This window comes from Neohortaea acidophila, assembly GCF_010093505.1.
Source record: "Neohortaea acidophila strain CBS 113389 unplaced genomic scaffold BDY17scaffold_13, whole genome shotgun sequence".
Classification (NCBI taxonomy): domain Eukaryota; kingdom Fungi; phylum Ascomycota; class Dothideomycetes; order Mycosphaerellales; family Teratosphaeriaceae; genus Neohortaea; species Neohortaea acidophila.
In genome coordinates this window covers 240376-260385 of record NW_022985522.1, presented here as the reverse complement: position 1 = coordinate 260385, position 20010 = coordinate 240376, and the positions used below count along the sequence as shown (strand labels likewise).

The 20010-nt window shown below is 57.4% G+C and overlaps 9 protein-coding genes across 9 annotated transcripts; 5 read left to right on the top strand and 4 right to left on the bottom strand.

Annotated features, from left to right (window-relative positions):
* Positions 1-39: 39 nt before the first annotated feature.
* On the top strand, positions 40-1395 carry BDY17DRAFT_328190 (Coproporphyrinogen III oxidase; the record flags this gene model as incomplete). Its single annotated transcript, XM_033737808.1, has 2 exons — positions 40-288; positions 346-1395. 2 exons carry the CDS (start codon positions 40-42, stop codon positions 1393-1395), a joined length of 1299 nt encoding a protein of 432 aa, XP_033585233.1.
* Positions 1396-1830: 435 nt separating this feature from the next.
* Positions 1831-4783, bottom strand: BDY17DRAFT_313947 (WD40-repeat-containing domain protein; the record flags this gene model as incomplete). The annotated part of the gene is made up of 2 exons (XM_033735773.1): positions 1831-1874; positions 1912-4783. The coding sequence occupies 2 exons, from the start codon at positions 4781-4783 to the stop codon at positions 1831-1833; spliced, it is 2916 nt and encodes a 971-aa protein (XP_033585232.1).
* A 743-nt stretch (positions 4784-5526) lies between these two features.
* Positions 5527-6746, top strand: BDY17DRAFT_305591 (uncharacterized protein). Its single transcript, XM_033734890.1, has 3 exons — positions 5527-6099; positions 6163-6277; positions 6343-6746. The coding sequence occupies exons 1-3, from the start codon at positions 5531-5533 to the stop codon at positions 6520-6522; spliced, it is 864 nt and encodes a 287-aa protein (XP_033585231.1). The 5' UTR covers positions 5527-5530; the 3' UTR covers positions 6523-6746.
* A 187-nt stretch (positions 6747-6933) lies between these two features.
* Positions 6934-8383, top strand: BDY17DRAFT_258292 (major facilitator superfamily domain-containing protein; the record flags this gene model as incomplete). Its single annotated transcript, XM_033731760.1, has 3 exons — positions 6934-7138; positions 7171-7353; positions 7404-8383. 3 exons carry the CDS (start codon positions 6934-6936, stop codon positions 8381-8383), a joined length of 1368 nt encoding a protein of 455 aa, XP_033585230.1.
* Positions 8384-8390: 7 nt separating this feature from the next.
* Positions 8391-9874, bottom strand: BDY17DRAFT_56222 (aspartate/tyrosine/aromatic aminotransferase). The gene is made up of 2 exons (XM_033738506.1): positions 9844-9874; positions 8391-9718 (listed from the first exon to the last, which is right to left on the bottom strand). The coding sequence occupies exon 2, from the start codon at positions 9644-9646 to the stop codon at positions 8399-8401; it is 1248 nt and encodes a 415-aa protein (XP_033585229.1). The 5' UTR covers positions 9647-9718; positions 9844-9874; the 3' UTR covers positions 8391-8398.
* A 104-nt stretch (positions 9875-9978) lies between these two features.
* BDY17DRAFT_258361 (mitochondrial DNA replication protein YHM2) lies at positions 9979-11040 on the bottom strand (the record flags this gene model as incomplete). Its single annotated transcript, XM_033731768.1, has 3 exons — positions 9979-10336; positions 10396-10768; positions 10842-11040. 3 exons carry the CDS (start codon positions 11038-11040, stop codon positions 9979-9981), a joined length of 930 nt encoding a protein of 309 aa, XP_033585228.1.
* A 792-nt stretch (positions 11041-11832) lies between these two features.
* Positions 11833-13315, bottom strand: BDY17DRAFT_319323 (citrate synthase; the record flags this gene model as incomplete). The annotated part of the gene is made up of 2 exons (XM_033736265.1): positions 11833-13137; positions 13202-13315. The coding sequence occupies 2 exons, from the start codon at positions 13313-13315 to the stop codon at positions 11833-11835; spliced, it is 1419 nt and encodes a 472-aa protein (XP_033585227.1).
* A 1315-nt stretch (positions 13316-14630) lies between these two features.
* BDY17DRAFT_328184 (uncharacterized protein) lies at positions 14631-16985 on the top strand (the record flags this gene model as incomplete). The annotated part of the gene is made up of 2 exons (XM_033737807.1): positions 14631-14759; positions 14856-16985. The coding sequence occupies 2 exons, from the start codon at positions 14631-14633 to the stop codon at positions 16983-16985; spliced, it is 2259 nt and encodes a 752-aa protein (XP_033585226.1).
* Positions 16986-17771: 786 nt separating this feature from the next.
* Positions 17772-19545, top strand: BDY17DRAFT_258553 (putative major facilitator superfamily transporter; the record flags this gene model as incomplete). Its single annotated transcript, XM_033731786.1, has 2 exons — positions 17772-18949; positions 19002-19545. The coding sequence occupies 2 exons, from the start codon at positions 17772-17774 to the stop codon at positions 19543-19545; spliced, it is 1722 nt and encodes a 573-aa protein (XP_033585225.1).
* Between the last annotated feature and the right edge of the window lie 465 nt (positions 19546-20010).

Sequence of the window (20010 nt, the reverse complement as noted above, 5' to 3'; positions counted from 1 at the left end):
AGACGAAACATACGCCGACATTCACAAATCAGCATCAAGATGCACGCCATTCGCCCGCTGCAGCTCGACGCAGTGCTGACGTCGTGCGCCAAATCGGCGCGGTCATCGGCATATCGCAATGCGTTGTCTGGCAGACATCAACTTTGTCGTAGTGCATGCCGAAGATGGATCTCCGATGGCACACGACCTCCTCTCCCGCCAGGAAGTCCCCAGAAGACTAGAGTGACTGCTCCAAAGACACGGTTGGCGGTTGGAGTGGTCTTTGTAGGGACGTTGGCGTACTCAATGGTAAGATGAAATTCGTACATCGAAGCTGATGCCTCCGCTAATCGAGACTCGCCTCAGTTCACAGGAGAGACATCACCACCCGATGAGCCTCCACCAAATGCACAACAGCTACAAGCACCCACTATAGCCGAGCGCGACCAGCTCAACAAGCGCGAGTCCGGCATCAACGCCAATTCCCCCATGCGTCTGCGAATGGAGCAATTCATCCAGCAAAACCAGGAGGAAATCGTGCAAGCCCTGTCCGCCATCGACGGCAAGAAATTCACCGTCGACAAGTGGGAGCGTCCGAGAGGTGGAGGCGGCATCACCTGCGTCCTGCAAGACGGCAACGTGTTTGAAAAAGCCGGCGTCAATACATCCGTGGTGTACGGCACGCTCCCCCGCGCCGCCATCGCCAAAATGCGCGTGCACCACAAAGCCCTCGACCCCGAAGTCGAGAGTCTCGAATTCTTCGCCGCGGGGCTAAGTCTCGTACTCCACCCCATCAACCCAATGGCGCCCACCGTGCACCTCAACTACCGCTACTTCGAGACGGCGAACAAAGACGGCACCACCAACTCGTGGTGGTTCGGCGGCGGCACCGACCTCACGCCCTCCTACCTGTTCGACGAAGACGCCATCCTCTTCCACCGCGGCATCAAGGACGCGTGCGACAAGCACGACAAAGCCTACTACCCGCGCTTCAAGCAGTGGTGCGACGACTACTTCCACGTCACGCACCGCGGCGAGCGCCGCGGCATCGGCGGCATCTTCTTCGACGACCTCGACGAGAGCGAGAAGGATCAGGAGTCGCTCTTTGCCTTTGTGCAGTCGTGCCTTGGCGCGTTTTTGCCTTCGTATCTCCCTATCCTGCAGCGCAGGAAGGACCTGGCGTACACGGAGAAGGAGCGGCAGTGGCAGCAGTTGCGGCGCGGGCGGTACGTGGAGTTCAATCTGGTGCATGATCGCGGGACGGCGTTTGGGCTGAATACGCCGGGGGCGAGGATTGAGAGCATTCTGATGAGCTTGCCGCTTACGGCGCGCTGGCAGTATCAGCATGAGCCCGAGAAGGGGAGTCGAGAGGAGAGGTTGCTAGGGGTGTTGAGGGACCCGGTGGACTGGGTGTGATGGTTGTCCAGATATGTTCGAGCTTGTGACTACTTGTTGCTCGACATATGCAACATCAGTCGACTGACAGCTACTCGACTGCATAATCATAGTGAGGGACCAGCGCTCGTTCCCAGAGCGAAGCATAGTACTCCCTTTGCCGATTCCCCAATCTCACTGCTTCTTCCGCCCCAGCCAAGACCTCTTGACCCTCACGCCGCTCAAGTCCTCCATCCATCTTTTTGCTCTCCCGCCTCGTAATCTCATAGCCCAATACACCCGCACTCCACGTAGTCCCACACGCCTCACAAGAAACTTCCATCGCATCACAGCTCACAGCCGCTTTGCCCGCACACCGAAAGCAAGCAAAACAGCACCTCTCGCACAATTGATTCTCCGTCGCGTTCGCACCCAAAGCAGGACGAACGGGCGCAGCGCACCGCTCGCAAGAAGCAGTCAACCCATGCTTCCTCCGAGTGCATCGCTCACAGAGCGCGAATCTGTTTTTCCCACTTGGCCGCAGCGCTGGCGCGAGACATGACATGCATTTGTGCGTGTAGCCTGCTTCGACGAGGTCTTCGTGCGGCAAGTCGGTCGTTTCGTCAGGTAGGGGCGGTGCAATGGCTCGCAGGGCGGCGGGGATGCGCGATTCGGAGCGCTGGGAGTCGGGGACTACGTCTATGCTTGCGGGGAGGTAGTTGCAGTCGAGTTTGCAGGATTCGTCGGCGGCGTCGAACGTGAGGCAATTGCGGGCTCGGCACTGAAGGGCGAGTTGGTTTGCTTCTGCTTGGGGGAGTAGGGTGGCTGCGTCGTCGATGCCTCCCCACACCAGGCTGAGTTTGGCTTCGGCTTCCTGGAAGTGTTTTTTGGCTTGCTGGACTCGTTGCTCATTATCATCGTTGTCGTCGTTGTCGTTAGGGTTGGGTTCAATCATCGAGGCGGTGGAGTGAGCTTCTTGTTGGCGGTACAAAGCATCATAGTACTGCTGTTGCGCCTCCTGAAGTTCGGAGGCGGATGCCGCGAGGAACGGGCCTTGGTATCGAGGTCCTTGAACGGCCTGGCGTTTAGGCAAATCTCCCATAGGCTTCAGCGCGATCTGTGAGGAGTGTAGTAATTCACGAGCGGCCACAAAAGGGGGATCCCGCTCGTTGAGGACCACCGGTGACGGCGCTGACTCCAGTTCAAATCGTGGCATAGACCGGACTGGCCTGTCATCGTAGCCAACGCTTAACCAATTGATGCGGCCTTGGTCTTCTCCGATGAGGAGATCGCGATAGTCCGGGCTGAATGCACCTGACATGACTGCGGAAGTGAAGGTGGCCACATCCTTGATGTGGGCCCCGTCGGTAGATCTGTAGGGATTCCAGACTTTGACGACGCCATCGGAGGAGCCAGTGTATAGACGAGAGCCCGTAGCTCCCCACGAGATGAAGCGCACACCAGTATCAGCCAACTCCCGCTCACGGTCGTGATCGAGGACATTCAGTGTAGCGCCGTGCTCCAGTATATGAAGCGGCTTACAATCTCGTCTAGCAAAGCGCTGGTCCCAAACGTATACCTTGCCGTCCGTTGCGCCGGCTGCGATCAGGTTCTGGTCGTGTTGACAGTAAATCACATCATTGATGTCGGAAGCTGGACATTCATATGCAATGCCTTTGGCAGCGCTATTACCCTGGCCCGTGTAGCAGCATACAACGCTTCGCGTGCCTCGACTGACCTTTTCGCTGCCACGTGTGCTAGCGACAGCGAAGACTGACGATGCAGGGCTGGGGTTCGGGTTCCACGCTATGTCAAAAACATTGCGAGTGTCGCCGCTGACTTTGAGACGATCTTCGGCGCGGGCATCCCACAGCAGGATTTCGCCCGCATCAGTGCGCTCCGCGTCTAAGCTGTCGATAGAGAAGCCCGCAAGAAGGTAATGGCTGTGGTGGGCAGCTGTTCCCCACCGCAATGCCGACGGATAGATAGCAGTATCGGTCTGAGGCCCCATCCGGCTAGGGGAGAGCGATTGTACACGCTCGGGTCCGTTGAATATAGCGATACTGCCATCGGCCGCTTGGTGACAGGCGGTGGCAAGAACGTTCGAATTGCTGACAGAGATGAGATCAAGGGGAGCGGAATGCTCAAGTTCGTACTGCAGAGAAGCGCGCCCAGGACCGACGGAGTACGCTCTGACCTTAGCATCGCTGCCAGCTGAGTAGAGCGTCTGATCATCCGGCGAGAACTGCACACTAGCAATGGTCATGAAAAGCCGAGGGTCCTGCGTTTCGCGCATTGAGTGTAACGCATTGACATTGCTAGAGCCTGGGTCAAGCTTAGGGCGAGGGATGTGATGGTCGGGAAGTTCCTGTAGTAGGCTCCGCTCGCAGTCGCCGACTAGCAGATTGCAGGACTGGTTGTACTGCATGCTTCTTTCATCCGTGAGTGCGATCGAACCGGCAGCGAATCGATTGCCGTCCGAGGCCCAGGCAACACACACGACATCTCCAGATGTGCCTTTGTAGTACTTCCTGGGGCCGACAGTTTTGAGAGCGTGTTCCTTTAGCTCGTTCGGTATGGATCTGGCCTGCAAACCGTTGCCTAGCTCGCGTTGCCGTAGGAGGCGGCCGAGTGATTTCGGGTGTAGACATTCCCCAACGAATTGCGCGTAGTCTCTTTCCGGCGAGCTTCGTTCTGTGGAGGAGGGCTCATCAACATCAGCGAGACGCCCGTTTTTCAAATCAGCCCAGGAGATGAATCCGGAAAGGACCGAGGCCTCGTTGTTGCGTCTTCTGCGTTGGCGTTGACGGCCGACACCATCACTATCTTCGAGCACAGGAGTGGCTGCATGCGGCTGTGTTGTAGATTTGGACCTTGCTGAAGAAGGTTTCGCAATCTCGGCGGCTCTCCGCTTCTTAATCGCAGAGTACCGCACCTGAACTGAGCCGGGGGTGCGATTAGGAAAACGTGAGAAGATGGTATTCCAGTGGTGTCCTTCCACCTCCTTCAACTTGACGAGAAGAGCATCTTCAGCAGGGGTATAGACATCGCCATGTCTGCCAGAGCTAACATCCGGCTGGGTTGGCTGTGCTGGCTGTGCTGGCTGCGTTGGCTGCGTTGGCTGTACTGGCTGGATCGACTGCGTCGGCCGCGTTGGCCGGAACGAATGTGCATTCACGGGCACTGGCTGGCTCGCGGTCAGGGCCACTGGTTGGGTACGCTCCTGAAATCTTGCTGAGGGCGAGATGTATGCTGGAGGGTCATCGACACGCCTTCGCTTAGCGGAAGGGACATTAGCACTGCTGAACGCCGACCGGGCGCCGACTCCGGCCGACGGAGACAATTGAACGCGCTCATCTTCGAAGGTACCAGTCACGTCAGTGTACCGTCTGCTAGACCCAGTATGCGTTTTGCTCGCAGATGCGGTCATGTGAGAGCCGTTGACCTGCCGAGACCCGTTTGTCGCATTCGACTGTGCCGATGCCTTCCAAGGTGAGGGATGATTTTGGGTTGAAGGAGGCGTCGCTACCACGCCTCTCCGCAGCAGCGAGGCGAGAGAGTCCTTCTGCACTTGCGTCGGTTGGTGCGCGGGTGTAGAGAGCGGACTCCAGCCGTTGAGAGTGGTGTGTGCATGGCCGTTGCCTATTACATGGTGATGTTCCTGTGGGTTGGGATCTAGTACCAACGGCACGAACACTCCAAAAGGTGTGCCTGAACTAACGCTTGTCGACCGCCGACTGTCTTCTCTTGCCTGAAAGCCGTTCAGCCCTACTTGCGAAGCGGCGCGGTTGATGTTGGTGTGGCCATCCTTCTGCTTCCGAGGCTGAAACCCGTTCAACGCCGATTTTGCCGCTGGAGAGAAGTCATCGGGCTCTGGCGTGCCAGTGAGATCGATCACTGCGGGCGCCATGAGTGTCGAGCTCGCGAACATGAACACGAGCGGTGGTAGTTCGTTTCATGGCTAAAGGACCTATCGGACGCAGCAAGGTAGGAAGTTTGGTGAAGTTTGCGCTGGCGTAAAGTTCACTTCCGTCATCGGCAAGGCACGCATCACGTGCCCCCGCTCGTGAAGGCGGTTCCGGTGAAGTGGACGAGGAGTGAAGTGAGATGCGCGCAGGGCAACATGAACTGTGAATTAGAGTGAAGGTCGCGGGCGCGCTGGCTGTGGCGTTTCAAGATGTGGCGCTGCAGGCAAGCGCGCCCCGCCAACATCCACCGGCTCCGCTCTCCAGACCACGCTTGCACCTGTAGTCTACCACTCTCCACCATCACGACAACCTCCTTCACTTGGCAAGGCTCTGGCAGGTTTCGGAGACATTTTCGGCTCAATGTGATCATGTCCGACTACCACAAATTGCTTCCCAAGCCGGCGCAGGATGCGGATGACGACGACGGCGCAAACGAGTTTCCCGAAGTCAAGGCGCGACCACGATCTACATGGAATCAGTTCTGGAATGGTCGACTGCCGGCCGTGCGATTCGCGGTAGAGATCTACATCGCCTTGCTGGTCACCGCCATCTGCTACATGCAGGTTCTCAATCTCAGACAACCCCTCTCCAGCGACGCCGATGCACTAAAAGCGCAGATTGAGTCACGAGGCAGCTACGAGTGGAGGTATTCGGCCAACGCAAGCTATGAGAGCCTAGATCCTCAATTCGACTTTCTCTGGAAATGGCCGGGTAAGACCGGCCTGGCAATGCTTGCACCAGAGCCTCCTCACGATAAAGTACCGGTAGGCGTCAGCATGTAAGTATTATTCCCTTCTCTAATGAACCTGGACAGGGACGTCTGCTAATTAGCTGTGTGCAGGTTCCATCAGCTGCACTGCCTTGGCATGATCAGAATGGGCCTCCAGAGCGCCAAAGCAGGGAAAGAACTCGTCTGGGACGAACACATGCCCCATTGCCTGGACTACATTCGGAAGGTGGGTGATCACATCGTGTTACACCTGTTTCCGGATGCCATGCTAACTTGAATGCCATGGTTTAGTCAATCCTTTGCTTTGCCGATGACACAATCGAGCTGCCAGGACTTGTCAACGGGGAACGAAACGATTTTATCGACGGTGACGGAGCCACGCATATGTGTAGATCCTCCAAGACTCTGTTCGATTTGCGAGGATGGCCGATGCGGCATGTCGAGGAAGCAGGTGTCGGGCCAGGCGCTTGATCACTCACGACGAGAAATGTTGAAATGATCTTTTTGATGTCTTTACGAGTTGATGGTGCACTTGACCTTCCTAATGTTTAGCTCTTGCAAGTTGGGCGTGGCCTGGATCAGCTTTGTCTTACAATACTGGGCGATTTAGCGTGCGAAATTGTTCACAGTACGACCTTTTCTTCCTCAATCGACTAACATCCTTGCCAAATCGCGCGCATGTATCGGAATCTACTTGACTATCTGTATCCGTCCTCGCTGTGAAAGTGAACTTCCAGCCGAGAGCCTTCCGAAGCGCCTCGGCTTCTTCAACTTCAGCCTTCGCTCCCTCCCGCTGACAACAGCATCTTCCCGAGCAAGTAAAAGATTCTGATTATTGGCAAATGCATTGCAGCTGCTGTTTAATCCATGACCAGCGACGACATGAGTCCCGCAGAAGAACACGAACTTGCACAACTCCCAGAGATCCGCGGTGATGCAGTGGAGATCAACGTGGGAGAACAAGAGGCTGCTCACTCAGCCACCCAGTCCTTGTCACCATGTGATGGCGGAATAGCTGCATGGAGACTGCTCATAGCAGCTTTCATCTTCGAAGCCTTGCTCTGGGATGCGTACTTTATGATACGATGTGAACGCCTGATGCTAACGCCATCCTCCCAGGCTTCCCCCTCTCCTTCGGCGTCTTCCAAAACTACTACTCCCAACTGCCACAGTTCAAAGATGATAGATACCTCTCCGTCATCGGCACGACAGCATCTGGCATGGCTTACATGTCCGCGCCCATCATGATCCCCTTCATCAAACGGTATGCCAAATACCGTCGACCAATGATCTACATCGGATGTAAGTGCGCCACTCCAACACAATCTCCTCCATCGCTCATCACGCTACAGGGCCAATCTGCATCCTCGGCCTCGTCGCCGCCTCCTTCGCCAACACCGTCCCAGCCCTAATCCTGACGCAAGGAATTATGTACGGCGCAGGCTTCATCACCTTCTACTACAGCATCCTAAGCATGGTAAACGAGTACTGGATTGCGCGCCGCGGAATGGCGTACGGCTTCCTGTGCAGCGCCTCCGGCGCCTCGGGAGCAGCAATGCCATTCATCGTTTCCACGCTGCTGCACAAATACGGCTACCGCACGACGCTCCGCTGCATCGCCGTGGGCCTCACCCTCTCCACCGGCCCCTTCATCCCCATCCTCAAAGGCCGGCTCCCGGAATCCGCAACCAGTACTCCAACGCCCACAGACTGGTCGTTTCTGCGCACCCCGCTCTTCTGGATCTACAGCCTCTCTAATCTAGCAATGGGCTTCGGGTACTTCTTCCCGCCCCTCTACCTCCCCTCCTACGCCACGGCCACAGGCCTCTCTCCGACCAAAGGCGCACTCCTCCTAGCCCTCATGAGCATCTCTCAAGTCCTAGGGCAGTTTAGTTTCGGCTACCTCTCTGACAAACGCATCTCCATCAACCTGCTCTCCGCAACAGCCACTCTCGTCGCCGGCATCGCGGCTTATACCACCTGGGGCCTGGCCAGCACGTTCAGCCTGCTCGTCGTGTTCGCTCTCATTTACGGCTTCTTCGGGGCGGGGTACACGGCCATGTGGGCGAGGATGGGCACCGCGGTGAGCAGCGAGCCGACAGCGGCGTTTGCAGCTTTTGGTCTGCTGAATTTCGGGAAGGGGATTGGGAATGTGCTTGCGGGGCCGATTGGAGGTGCGTTGCTGACGAGTGGGGTGGATGTGGAGGATTACGGGGTGATGAAGTATCAAAAAGTGATTTTATTCACCGGATCGTGTATGCTGTTCAGCGCGGCGGTGATTCCAGCGCAGTATTTGAAGAGGGCGAGGTTGCAGTTGGGGGTGAGGCGGTGAGTTCATGCCATGGCCTTATAGCGTGGGTGTCGATTCAGGGTGAGGATGGTTAAGCGCCGCCCTTACCTTCACACCAATACCCTCCAATCGATGGCACGGCTCATTAGAGAACACGAACCTAATGAAGCCCTCCCCATGAGCTTCTCCCCAGCCATCCATCGGAGTGACGTAGATCCCTTCCTCCATCAAAGCTCTCGATGCCTCCCGTCCATTCTCAACTCGAAGGACAAACGACCACCCTCCGGCTGGAACGCCCACCGGCAGCCCCTGGAGCTCCTCCATCAACAGATCGCGTCGGGCTTGGAGCTCCCTGGTGAACATCAGGCAATCCGGTGCAGACTGTTCTAGGGCCGCTTGCGCCGCTTTCTGCGCGATGCCAACCGGGACAACGACGTTCGCCATTCCCACAAGCCGAATATCGGCAATCGCCCACGTCGGCCCAACGACCCAGCCCACGCGCCAGCCGATCAAACGTAGCTCCTTCGACGCACTCCCGACCGTGATCGTCCTTTCTGCCATCCCCGGAAAGAAAGCGGGATGGACGACTGGCCGGCCATCGAAGAGAAGTCGCTCGAACGCAGCGTCGTAGATGAGCAGAAGATCACGGGAGATGCACACCTCCGCTACGGCGTGCCAGTCGTCTGCATCCAGGTACGCTCCCGATGGCAGCGCGGGGGAGCTCAGCAGCAAAGCCGTGATTCGTATGCCGTCCGTCTCCTGCGCGGACTCGATGAACTGGCGCAGCTTTTCGCGCGGGAAGCGCCAGGGTTTACCAGGGCGGAACTCCAATGGGAGGAGGACGGGAATGGCGCCCACGAGCTTCACACGGTTTATGAGGCCGATATACGTCGGGTCAGTGAGAAGCACGCCTTCGCCAGGCTCGACGGTTGCGAAGAGCGTATTCAGGACTCCCGAGAGCCCGCCGGCGGTGATAACGCAATTCTCCTCGCCAGAGTACTGCGTCACGCCGCCTGTCATGCGAGATACATGCGCTGCTGCTGCTTTGCGCAACCCGAGCTGGCCGATGAAGGGCAGATAGCTGTTGTCTTCTTTACTTGATATTGCCTTTGCCGTGGCTTCGAGGGCGATGGGATGGGGAGGAACGTCGGTGTCCAGGTTTTCCATTCGCAGCGGCTTGTCACGCTGCTCTCGACCTTTGGGTGCGGTGATGGACGATTCTTCCTTTTGAGCTGCCAGTGCGCCCACGCGATCGACGCCGATTCCAGTCAGCGCCTGCACTCGGGTAGTACGTCGTCCAGCCATCTGAAGGGTTTCCCTAGCGGACGGGAGGGAAGTGAGGTACTGTAGCTCAACGCTTCAATGCAATCACTGCCGCTATAGGCAAGGATACTCAGCGTCTAGATTTGTGTGTTGCATTGCAAAGATGACAGAAATGAAACAGAAGGTGATTCATATCAATGGATTCCTGCGAGGGATATGTAGCACGAGGCATAGCTTACCTCATCCTCAGGCTCACAGCCTTTACATGTAAACCATGTATTGTAGTAGAATACAACCCCGCGCCCCAGACACCCGTGTTCTAGCCCCTCTAACATCACACCGCAATCCAACTCCCAAAGTGCGCCCCAGGCTACTCAGTGCTTCGCCGTCACCTTGTCGCCCGTCACCTTCTCCACCCACTCCTTGGCCACATCGCCCAGCGCAACCATGCACACCGTCTGCCACACGCCGAGGCCAATGCGCGGCGCCACGCCACGGTACAGCCCCTTGAGGCCGTTGGTTGAGTAGACGTATTTGAAGGTGTTAGCCACCGTCATCTTCTTGGGCCGATTCGGGTCTTCCTTCTTGGACTGCATCTCCACCCGCACGACTTCAATCGGCTGGTTCCAGGCGGAGAGACCGCCGCCGATGGCGGAGGCGAGGATCTTCTCTGGCACGCTGAGCTTTTGACTTGTGTCGGTCTTGCCGGTGAAGGAGCGGATGCTGTTTTCACTGTGGTGGACGTTTGTTAGTGGGTTTCGAAGTGTGGGCAGGCTAGGGCTGCGACTCACGCAACTCTGCTCAACCCGAATCGCGAGCCCCAGTTCGTCACTTGTCTCACAGCCACGGCGTTGACGCCCTTGTTGATGCCCGCGATGCCCTCTTTCCGGTAGATGTCCATGAATGTGGACATGGTGCCCGGCACTTTTTCCCCTTTCGCCGCCGCCTTGTGCTTGGTCATCTCCACCGTCTTCATGCAAGTGCAGAACCCCATGGTCGCGTAGGCCTGCGCAAGACCACCCGCCATTCCGCCTCCGATTCCCGACACAAAGTTCGAGGCGCCGGCGTTTTTGGCGTAGTATTCGGCTTCGGAGGCGACGAAGAGGAGCACGGCACCCTTCGTAGAGGCTTCGATCCAGGCCCAGGGAATGAGACCTTGGTAGACTGTGTGGATCACGTAACGTCAGCTCTCATCTCCACCTCATATCTGAGAAGAGTAGGAAGGGGAGAAACTCACATCCCAGCGCCCCACCGCGGCCCCAAATCCGCGACACAGCACCCATCATGCCATCCGCCCTGTTGGCCGCCATGGTCGTCTTCATGACCTCCAACGGCTGGCCCAAAGTCGTGACTTCGAACATGTTCAGGCCGGCGCCGAGCAGCAGATTGCTGAACTTGACCGGCTTCTTCTCGACCTTGACGGGCTTGTCGCCCATGTGGCCGACGGCGAGCTCGCGAGACATGGCAGTGTGAGGATTTGCGAACGGGTTCTGGGCCTGACCAAGGCGGTTGGGCGGCTTCTTTGCCTTGGGGGTTCGGGAGGAATGTAGAGGAGGGGAGGAGTTGAGCTGGCTGGGCGATCAGGAGGTGCTTTTTCGCTTGTGGTTGCACTGGCGTCACCGGAGGGCGGGTAGGCGTAGAGTGTGGAGAGGAGTGGAAGGTAGAGAGGGAGCGGAGAGGAATGCTGCGAAGCTGATGGAGCTGGAGCTGGTACGGACCGAAAGACAAGTGGGTGAGGTCAACAGTGCGGCGGGAGTCGGAGCGGCGGTCCCCAGAATTTTTGGTGAGACAGTTTGGGGAAAGGGTTTGGGAGTCAGCAGCCTTACGCTCGGGCCACTCAACGCGTGCAGGTTGAGCCTCAATGGCTGCGGCTCCACTCACGCCAGCTTAGGCTATATGTATTTCTTAACATACTGAAAGGACATCATCAGATGGGATGGACAACGAGCGGGCTCAAGGTGAAGATGTATATGGAGTGGAGTCGTATTAATGCAGGCGAGCAACAACAAATAACAGGATGCGCGCTCGTTATCGTAGTGGACACGCTCGGGGAACTTGCACTAAAAGTGTATCTCAAACACCAGAAGCCCTCCACACAACCTGTGCCTCGCGTCTTTGCAGTCGTGCGCTTCAGGTACACAGGTGACTGCGCCGATCGTGTATGGTCTACGCGACCGCAGAACGCTCACAGCACCGCACCGGCCTTTCGCTCTCAACTACTCCCCCCTTCAGAGCTGAGCGCCGACCAGCTTCGCCCAGGCTTCCGTGGAGAAAGACTTGGGCCTCTCAATGGGCGCACCAACAGCACGGTCGATGATCAGCTGCGGCAACACGCCAATGGCACGGCTCACGCCGAACATGACGGTGTAGAAGTTCTGCTCGGTCAGGCCGTAATATTGCAGCAACACACCAGAGTGAGCATCGACGTTGGGGTAGGGGTTCTTGGTCTTGCCGTGCTCGGTCAACACGCCCGGGGCGATCTTGTAGACTTGGCTGACCAGCTTGAACATCGGGTCATCGGGCAGGTGCTTCAGGGCGAACTCGCGCTGGCATGCGTAGCGCGGGTCCGTCTTGCGAAGCACGGCGTGTCCGTAGCCGGGGACCACGCGGCCGGACTTGAGGGTGTCCCAGAGGTATTTGGTGATGTTCTCATCGCTCAAGTCAGACCCGACGTGCTTCTTCATCTCCACAATCCAGTTGAGCACCTCTTGGTTGGCAAGACCGTGCAGCGGGCCGGCGAGACCGTTAAGGCCGGCAGCGAGGGAAAGCATGGGCGAAGAAAGGGCCGAGCCGACGAGATGTGTGGTATGAGCGCTGACGTTGCCGCCCTCGTGATCGGAGTGGATGGTGAGGTAGAGTCGCATCAACTCCACGAAGTCTTGGTTCTCGGCGAAGCCGAGCTGGTTCGCGAAGTTGTAACCGTAGTCCTTGTCTTTCTGCACCGCCGGAACCTTGCCGTCCTTGTAGACGTTGCGGTAGATGCGAGAGGCGATGGTGGGGAGCTTGGCGATGGTGTCCATGGAGTCTTCGTACGTCTTCTCCCAGTACTCGCTCTTCTTCATGCCGCGCGCATAGGCCTTTGCAAAAGAGGATTCGTGCTCGAGGGCGGTAACGGCCATGGAGAATTGAGCCATGGGGTGCATGTCGGAGGGACAGCGATCGATGAGCTCGTTGAGGTAGGAGGGCACCTCGGAGCGAGCGGCCCACTCGGCGGAGAGGTCGCGCACCTGCTGCTCCGAGGGCACTTCGCCGGTGAGGAGCAGCCAGAAGATGCCTTCGGGAAGCGGTTCACTGCCGCCGGGGGCTTTGGGCAGCTGTTCCTGGCATTCCGGGATGGTTCGGCCGCGGAAGCGGATGCCCTCTTCGGAGTCGAGCACCGAACCCTCCCACACCAACGACTTGATTCCGCGTGCGCCGCCATACACCTGGTCGAGGGTGACCTCGCCCACCACTTTGTTGCCGTGTTCCTTTCGCAGCTTCTTAATCTGCTCGATCTTTTCGGGGAGGGAGTTGGCGAAGGTCTCTTTCAGGGACTGCGCGGAAGGCGGATCAGCTTGGTGCTTTGTTGCAGTATGGTATAGGCTGGAAGCAACTTACGGACTGCTTGCCAGCGGTGGCATAGGCGCGTGTGGCATTGAATGCGAGAGAGGAAGTAGAGTGGACGGCAGCTTTGCGCAGAGCTAAGCGCGAGAAGGTCTGAACGGCGGCCATGGCGGATCAAACGGCTGGCAGGGGGATGTGGAAGAGAGAAAGCGGGATTGGCGTGGAAGGAGCGGATGGGGCAAGACCAAGCCGTGAAGACCGGTGGATTGTGGTAGAAAGGCGGAAAGGAGTGTCGGCGTGGGAGAGAAGGCGGGAGTGGATGAGGTTGAGCTGGAGCTGGGAAACAAACGGACGGCCTGAGAAAAAAAGCCCAGCTTCCGAAAGTAGTGCAGCACAGACGTCAATGGGAAGTGGTGAGACCGTCGTCTGATTATCGTTCATCTTGAGAGGATGCACGTTGCTTGAGATAGTTGGAGTGTAGATGCACATATCTGAATGCTTTATATCATTTTTTTCCTGCTCATTGTCACCCGATCCTTCTGTACAGCAATATTCGAGAAAGTCGCCTTCACATGCAAACACGAGGCAACCCGACAGGCGCAGGCCGGCGCAAACTCTAAGGAGCTCACGTTGGCGCCGCCTGCCGTCTTAGCGTGCGCTGCGGGCCGCCGTCCCGCGCAAGCACGGCACGCCAAGCGCCTGCCTACAAATCTTCTCCCGCCCTCGGTCGCTTTCTTCACTTCTCACACCCTCCTCCCTTGACCAGCTCCCTCCCTCCATCTCACTACATCATCGTGAGTATACCACACGACACTGTCAACCTGCCCCCTTGTTCATTCCGAGATCTTATCCACGTCTGCAACGCGCCCCTGCATTCCCGGACAGTATACGTTGAAGTCGTCGCAATCAGCTAGGAAGGTTGCCACGATTGAGTTGCCGACCTCTCGTTCACTCACTTCCTCATTAACTGTTCCAACTGGACCGTCTGGACTGCCGCAGTCACTGTCTCACGCGTGAGGTCCAGTCAGCCCCGCGGCCGCGACCTTCATTCACTCCGAGGAGGAAAAAGTCCGTTGACTCACACCCAACTACGTAACCTGCGGCTACATCTACTTTGGCCCTCCGTTCTGGATACTGTCCTTTCCTCCACCTCGTACCCTCCTTGCGAACTACCGGTAGAACGTAGCCGTTCATTGCCCGTACAGCTTCAACGAGAGCAAAAAGACCACGCGCCACGACCGTAAAGGAGACGCGTCAACATACCCCACGGCTGAGAGTGCGGAACCTGCGTAGCTTGTCGCTCCATCACCTAACTCGTGCGAGAAGTTGCTGCTTGCCACTGACTAGTGTCCACCAATAGTGTGACCGTCATCACTTCCACACCTTGTGTAAGCCAGTAGGCGCTCCTCTGCGAGACGCGCGACCTTAGCAGTCCATCGCTCTCCACACAACGTGCGTGCCGTAGACACGTAAATCCGACAACATGGCGCCTCCCAACAACATCATCACCGACTTAGATTCTCAGCTCGCGTCTCTGAACCAGCTGAAACCACCCGGAGCGAGTAAGGGCAAGATCGCTTCCATCACTAAGCTATGCGTGGAGAACCTTCAGGTGAGCAAGCCGCGAACACACTATAGTTCCATCCATCATGTCTTCGGCGATCTGGCCATACGTGGGCAATCACTAACCTCTATATCTTCATCTCAGGCGGAATCCAACATCGTACAATCCCTCTATCGCGCGCTCAAGAAAGCACCCCCTACCCACAAACTCGGCGCAGTCTACGTGATTGACAGTGTAGTCCGTCGGTGGATCGAGCAAGCAAAGTCGAGCGGGCAAGACCTGAACATCGAAGGACGGGGGGAGTCCGGCACGGAAGCCGCAGCCATCAAACGCATCACCCAGCTCATGCCCGCCCTCTTCGACGACACTGCCAAAGACATCCCCACGGAGCAGAAAGAGAAGCTGGAGGGCATGATCAGGATTTGGGAGAAAGGCAACACATTCCCGGCGAAGATGCTGTCCGAGTTCCGAGCGAAACTCAGCGGTGCTTCAGTCCAGACAAACGGCACCGATGCAACCCACAGCAGCGGCAGCAAGCATACCGGCGAGAAGTTTTCAGCGCCGGTGCCAAGCAGACCTGTATCCACTCCCACTGGGTTCCCGCCGCAGCATCTGTATGATCAAGGGTTAATTGTTCAAAAGGGGTTGTCAGGTGCAGCAAATAGTGCTGGTCCAGCCCATACACAACCACAACCGCCACCACAACAATCAGTTCCTGCCCCGCCATCCGACGTCAACAGCATCCTTGCCGCGCTAGCAAATACTGCGAGCAAGCCACCACCACAGCAAGCCGTTCCTCAACCTGCAGCCCCAGCGCAAAACGGCCAACCGCCTATTCCAGCAAACATCATGGCTATGCTTCAACAAAACGGCGCTATCCCTCCACCAGCTACACAATCGTTCCCTACATATCAGCCCACGCCGCAACAACCAACTCCATATCAGGCGGCACCGGGACCGCCACCGTTCCAGATGCCACCGAACTTTCCGGCTTACCCTGGCTTACCACAACCGCCTCCCTCTGTTCCTCAGCAGTACAGCCAAGCACCTCCACCCTACCAGGCGCCACCGGCAACACAGCCAAACGACCCTCTTGCAGCTCTACGTGGCATTCTACCTCAAAGTATCATCAACGATCAGCAAAAGCTGGTCCAAGCCCTCCAGGTGCTGCAAGACCTGCAGAAAGACGGCATTCCTATGGAGCAGTGGGCCCCTGTGCTGCAAGCGTTTGATCAGCAGTACCAAGCGCCTGCCCAACAATCATACGGTGGGTACGGCGGTCAGGCCAGAGGCCGTGATCGCAGTCGAAGCCCAGATGGTGGTCGTCGGAGGGCAAGTCCAGTCTATGGCAATTACGACGACTCTCGCAAGCAGAAGGACGAACCTTACGGAGGACGCAACGAGCAACGTCGATACAGGCAGCGCTCTCCCGTCCGCGACAGTCCTGCCCCGGCGGCCCACTCACTCCCTCCCGGCACCAATCTCGCCATGAACGGCATGCCGATGCAGCCCAAATACATCGCCATCGACAACAATCTCCCACGCGACTCCATCAAAGTCTTGTCGCGCACGCTGTTCGTAGGCGGTGCAAATGGAAGTCAGCAGGAGATCCAATCTCTATTTGAGCGCTTCGGACGAGTCCAGACATGCATAGCCAACCGCGACAAGCGTCACGCCTTTGTCAAGATGACTACACGTGCACACGCCGTCAACGCCAAGTCCAGTATGGAGCGACTGCAGGCCAGCAATGATCGCGAAACCATGGCCATCGCCCGCCAGACGAAATGGGGTGTTGGCTTTGGACCACGCGAGTGCTGTGATTACGGACGAGGCGAGAGCATCATCCCTATCGGCAAGCTGACCGACGCGGATATGAAGTGGCTTCTCACAGCCGAGTATGGCGGGACAGGCGGACAGAAGGTGGAGGCGGGGATGGTGCTCGAAGAACCCGACATTGAAATCGGCGCCGGCGTCAGCTCCAAAGCCATGAGCAGGCGTGTCATGCCGGACGCTTCTGGAGCGGGCGCAGGCGGAGGGAAGCGAGGAAGAGGAGACGACGGTGGACAGCGGAGGGACAACAATCGCGGGGCGAAGAGGCACGACGACGGCGGTGCTGGTTACGGATACAGCGGAGTGAGCGGTGGTCCGCCGCAACTCATGGAGCAATATGGATACGTTCGGCCGGAGCCGGTGGCTGTTGCTACGCCTCCTGCTGTGCCGGGCTTCGGTTTCACGCTTCCGGGAAGCGGTGGGGGGCAACCTGCTTATCGCTAGGGGCGAAAGGGACATTCGAGGAGACGTTGAAGGAGAAATTGTTTTTGAGAGGGGACGTATTGCATTGGGAGGACAGATGGAGCGAAGTATGGGGTTTTGCGGGCTATTGCTGATCTCACTTCTGGGGTTCATGGCATTTGAGAGGAGTTTCACGTTCATAAGTAGCATTACTACGATCAGAATCTGCAGAGCACCAAGTTCTTGTCCTCCAGCTATCCAGCCATTGACACATATTTCCCTCTCACACCTTTCTTTCCACAATCTTGCATCACCTCATGTCCTCACCGCTTCATCGGCTTCACCACTTTCGCTATCCTCAAGGTAGATATCAACACGAGATTCATGATACGCGACACCGCCGATACCGGGTCCGCCAAGGTCCCAGCTGGGAAGGTGCGCGGCAAAAGCGGCATCTCTCCCTCGCCTTCGCTTTGCCTTCGCCGCCCATCTAAACGCAATTTACAGATGTGCCCCAATTGATGGCCCAATTCTTTGGTCTCGCGCCCCAGCCGATCACCTGGGGGAATGAGGTGAGGCGAGTTAGGTAATGTCGGCTCCAACTGTGTCCCGTAGGAGTGTCGTCTTCGTTATTTCGTGGCTCTCTTTACGCCTCTTATTCTATCTTGTTCTCACTCTCCTCGGTGCTGTCTCTCTATGCATTGCTGGGTTCCCTGAGAAACGACATATTTGATGGAGAGGAGCAGATGTGTTGACGTTGCTGGCCTACTGTGATACATCACGCGACCACTTGACGATTCACGACTTACGACGACTTTTCCGCCAACCATGACGAAGAAACAAGACGCAGCGGAGGAGGCGCTGCATGACCAGACGCAACTGCTGCCGAAGAAGCAGGTGCTGTTCGTCTTTGGGGTCATGAGTCTCGCTTTGTTGGTCTGCTTTATCGATCAAAACTCCGTCGCCGTGCTTCAGCCTTCTATCGCGCGCGACCTCAATGCTCGCTCTTCGGTCTCATGGACAGGAACGTCGTCCCTCATTGCCAATACGACCTTTCAAATACTTTATGGAAGGCTCAGTGATCTGGCGGGCCGCAAAAATGTAATGATATCGGCGCTGGTATTGCTCTCCCTCAGCGATCTGGGCACCGGCCTGGCCGTTAACTCCACCATGCTCTACATATTCCGCGGCCTCGCGGGAGTGGCAGGCGGCGGCATCACGTCGCTATCAATGATGATCGTTAGCGACATTGTCACCTTGCAGGAACGCGGTAAATACCAGGGAATCCTCGGGTCTCAAGTCGGACTGGGCAATGCTCTGGGCCCGCTAATCGCGTCTGCTTTCGCCATCCACGGCACATGGCGAGGCATCTTCTACCTGCTTGCCCCGCTCGTTATGATCGCTGCTGGCATATCGTGGAGGTGTCTACCGACGAACATGCCGAAATTGAACCTACGGCAGACGCTGGCGAAGATCGATGTTCTTGGTTTGGTGACGGGCACGGCGGCGGTGATTTTATTGCTGATTCCCACTTCAGAGGGCGGACATGCTGGCGTGCCGTGGGATTCGCCCATGATTATCGCCATGTTCTGCGCAGGAGGAGCGTGTCTGATTGCCTTCCTCCTGATTGAGTGGAAGTACGCAAGGCTGCCTATGATGCCGCTGGGGATGTTTCGCAAAGCATCCGTGGCGGCCATGTTGATGCAGACGTTCCTGCTGGGAGCATGCTACTACACGTACCTGTACTTCATCACGTTGTACCTGCAGAACGTGAGGGGCAAGTCACCATTGATTGCGGCGGTGTTGCAGCTTCCGCTGGTGGTGACGCAGTCGACGTTTTCGACGTCCGCGGGCTACTATCAGTCGCGCTTCAACCGATACGCCGAGCTGATTTGGTTTGGGTTCGGCATCTGGACGGTCGGGGCGGGATTGCTCGTTTCGTGCGATGAGCATACACATCTGGGCTTGTTCTGCTTCTACCTCATCGTCATCGGGATGGGCACAGGGTGAGTGCACTGAACCACGCCAACGCAAACGCTTACTGACATTATGCAAAAGATGCGTCTTCCAACCCACCCTCGTAGCGCTACAAGCCCACTGTCCCAAAGCGCAACGAGCAGTCGTAACATCCAACCGCAACTTCCTCCGCAGTGCCGGAGCAGCAGTGGGCCTCGCCGTCTCCTCCGCCATTCTGGCCAACGTGTTGAAGGGCTCGTTGCCGCCTAGCCTAGCGAGCGTGGCTAATAGCACCTTCGCGCAACCCGACCTTGCGAATTACTCGGCTGCGGATCGCGCGACGATTTTGCGGGCGTACGCGGCTGCGAATCGCGCGGTGTTTATTTGGTGTGTGCCGCTGACGGGCGTGAGTTTTTTGCTTTGTGCTTTTATTAAGGATCGCGGGTTGGTGAGGAAGGAGGAGAGGGAGGGGGAGACGGCGGTTGTTACGAGGGAGCAGGTGGAGATGTCTGGTAAGGATACGGAGAAGGGCGGGCAGCACGTGGTCGAAGTGGGAGATGGGGACGGGGACGGGGACGGGGGCAGTGGACGAGGCAGCAGGACAGTGTCGTTGACGAGCGAGCGGAGTGGAAAAGCTGAGAAGTGAGGTGTCTCTCTACTGCATTTAGCGTTCAGTCTGCCGTCAATATTTCCCAATGGCCACGATGTCATTATTAGCAAGCAATTCCAGATCCGCAGGCAGCACTTGTAGCATCCATCTTACGGTGCGGCGAATAGAGCCCAGCCTGGCGAATGACGTTCACTAGCCGACAGCCAACGAAACGCGCATGCGGAGCTTCGGCCGGCCACACGTCGTCCACCTCCCGTCCACCATGTCATCGTCAGCCTTTGCCCTCTCATCCCGGTTCCCTGCCGGTACATCCAAGCTCGTACATCCCGCGTGCGTGTAAAGGAAAAATCCATATAACCCCGAGTTCCCGTCCTGCTTGGCATATCCAAGCCTATGACATCTTGCTGACAGCCGTCTGACGGGAAAGGCTGATCGCGTGCTTTCCGGACGAGGCAGTAGCGCACACGATCTCACTCCCGCCGCCCCCCGACGCCGTCAGCC

Bases quoted from the DNA above. Each gene is read 5' to 3' on its own strand.
- BDY17DRAFT_305591 (XM_033734890.1), top strand. From the start codon at position 5,531: ATGTGGCGCTGCAGGCAAGCGCGCCCCGCCAACATCCACCGGCTCCGC. The intron at 6,100-6,162 runs GTAAGTATTATT...AGCTGTGTGCAG, and splicing joins GTACCGGTAGGCGTCAGCAT to GTTCCATCAGCTGCACTGCC. The intron at 6,278-6,342 runs GTGGGTGATCAC...GCCATGGTTTAG, and splicing joins GCCTGGACTACATTCGGAAG to TCAATCCTTTGCTTTGCCGA.
- BDY17DRAFT_56222 (XM_033738506.1), bottom strand. From the start codon at position 9,646: ATGGCTGGACGACGTACTACCCGAGTGCAGGCGCTGACTGGAATCGGC.